Raw genomic sequence first — 2,500 nt, forward strand, 5'->3', positions numbered from 1 at the left:
TCCCTATGACCCATAATAATTATTGCTGCCAACACCGGTGACCAGCTTACAAGTCTTGACATTTGGGATCCCTGTGCCTTAAATACCAGGATAAACGTCGATTTTAGGATTTCACTATACGAGCTCACAGTACACATGCCCAGCGATTTCCAATGTCAATAATGCGTAGGAACCTCATGTATCTCCTATTATATTGTATTTAAATTAAATTATGCATGTAATTTCTGCAATGTAGTGATCATTTGTATATTTCAATAAATAAACTACTTTTCCATCTTTACAATAACTGATTCTATTCTCGCAACACTTCACTTTCTTTTAAAAATTACTAGTTTTTAAAATCTTTTTAGATTGTTCCCATGCTGCGAAGGCTCGCGTCAAATTTTCAGCCAATGAAAAGATAGATTATCGCCTCTGCGCGAAAGGCGCGCCACAGGTCGCTGCTTATCCTAAAATGAAAATTATGACGTTTGAGTGTTGGAATGAGACAGAAATTGGTATTTCAACGGCACGAAGCAGAAGGGCCTGGGGGGAATTAAGTGCATGGTGGGTAATATGCCGTCTATAAAGGTTGAGTTTGTCACGTGCTTAGCCACTCTAGGCCCGCATTAACCCCTCTTTAGTTAGAATTCCAAAGTTTATCTTTTTTGAGCCTGTATGGTATTAATTGAGACGCCCCCTAAACCCCCGGGAGTTATTGGCGCTGCATCGGTTCGGGAAGTACTTTTCTATTTTGCACCACGGGGTTTTTGTGTTAATGTTGTTTGTTGGTTTTGTTTTGTTTTTTTGCGAATTTGGCAGCGTCGCCAGTTTATATTTAAATTCATTTTGGTTTCGGTTGAGTGTGAAATGTGTGTTTGCACATTTTGTAACAGTTTGAGTAGTTCTCTGTAATTCGCCACTGATGCGAGGCCTAAGTTCGCCAAAATAAACCTAGCGGTCTATATTTTACTGATTTGTGGTGTAGTTGAAACAGCATGAAAATTCTCTTGCTCTATACCTTTTTTTTTCTCTCTCTCTCTTTTTCTCTCTCGCTTCTAAGAAGTTGCTTGGCATCTGTAGCTAACAGCCAACCGCAAATCAAACAATCTTCTTTTATTTTTTGGCGTAACACAAAATTTTCACCTTGCCTTACGTCGTAACGCACTAAACCATTTAGTTCGTCCAAACGTACAATGCATCTCTCGCCCGTCTTAATACGGGACGAATTAAATGACGAACTAGAAGACGCATTAAATTAAATTGCCAAAAGTCGCCCAGACGCATTATACGTCTCCAGTATAGAAACGGCCATTGGCCAGGGAAATAACTGTGTTGCTGGTTTTGCGACACTAAAATGCAAGTCGCTCAATCTTTTTCTTTTCGTTTCTGTAGAACTAACATCCTCCAAAGCTGAAGAAAAGGTCAGTTTCTTAATTGTATCTATTGCGTAAAACAAATGACACAAACAGGATGCATTTAAGAATAATATCTGCATGGAGGCAGACCTCTGACTTGGTTATTTATCAGCGCAGCTGAGACGTTGTCCAGAAGGAACCCATCCTGCGGGACTTGATATCAGGTCCTCCGCATTTCCTACCTGGCCTCCCGTAACTGACTGGGCCACGATCTTCCATATAATAGCACGATAGCATAAATTGAACGGATTATTACTATTTTTAACTGTTTCTTGCTCCTGCTGTTTCTTAACGAAAGCATACGTTCACGCTCCTTCCATATCCTCGCACGGTACCATAGATTGAGCAAATTGTTTTTTTAACCGTTTCTAGCGTCTACTGTTTGATAAAGACCGCCTACAGCAAGTCAACAAACAACTTGAAGAAGAAGTCAACAGACTAAAAGTAAGCCGTTTATTATCCGACTCTGGAGTTCATTGAGCAGAAAATACACTAGTCAAACATTCTGCGTTATTGCATAGTTATTTTTATTGTTGGGTTTTTTGCTTTTACAATTGCAGAAGCAATCACATTTTTCGTCACGTGTGTCACGCAACAACTGTCACATCTCTAATTTTTTTTCCCGTTCCAGTCATTTTACGAGAGCAATTTTGTAGAAAAGGGCCAGCTGGAAGCCTACAAACAAGAGCTGGAAGCAAAGGTTTGTGAATTTGACTTCCGATAAGCCTACCTTTGATATTCAAATTGTCCAATTAAAGAACAAAAGGAGGCATTTTTCAACCTATCACTGAAAAATATTTCTGGTAACGTTCTCGTCGATTAAGGACGGTGCCTACTAATTAAAGATACTTTTGCCCCGGTGTGTGATTATGCAGGAAATGTAGATCTTAACAAGTGTTATTGAAATAGTAAATAATAGAGGCAGCACCTGCTAGTGCATTTTGTGATTTATCATCACTCGTGAAAAACCTTAAATAACAATGACCACAACCAGGTTTTCTGAGCCCGCGAGACTGAGAACCCACAGCAAACCATTGTTTTAACGAAAACCGCTGGTCAGCCACCTTGTTCTGGTCATTGCTGTCTAAGGTCTACCCACTCGT

General features: G+C 39.8%; 1 protein-coding gene across 1 annotated transcript in view; it reads left to right on the forward strand.

The window, feature by feature from the left end:
- The window catches only part of LOC138055695 (trichohyalin-like), a 72,848-nt gene that overhangs the window by 69,747 nt on the left and 601 nt on the right, over positions 1–2,500 (forward strand). The window contains exons 49-51 of the mRNA XM_068901577.1: positions 1,375–1,403; positions 1,770–1,841; positions 2,029–2,097. Coding sequence (XP_068757678.1) covers positions 1,375–1,403; positions 1,770–1,841; positions 2,029–2,097 — 170 coding nt within the window. The remainder of the gene's footprint in view (positions 1–1,374; positions 1,404–1,769; positions 1,842–2,028; positions 2,098–2,500) is intronic.

This window comes from Montipora capricornis, chromosome 7, assembly GCF_036669925.1.
Source record: "Montipora capricornis isolate CH-2021 chromosome 7, ASM3666992v2, whole genome shotgun sequence".
NCBI classification, from domain to species: Eukaryota; Metazoa; Cnidaria; class Anthozoa; order Scleractinia; family Acroporidae; genus Montipora; species Montipora capricornis.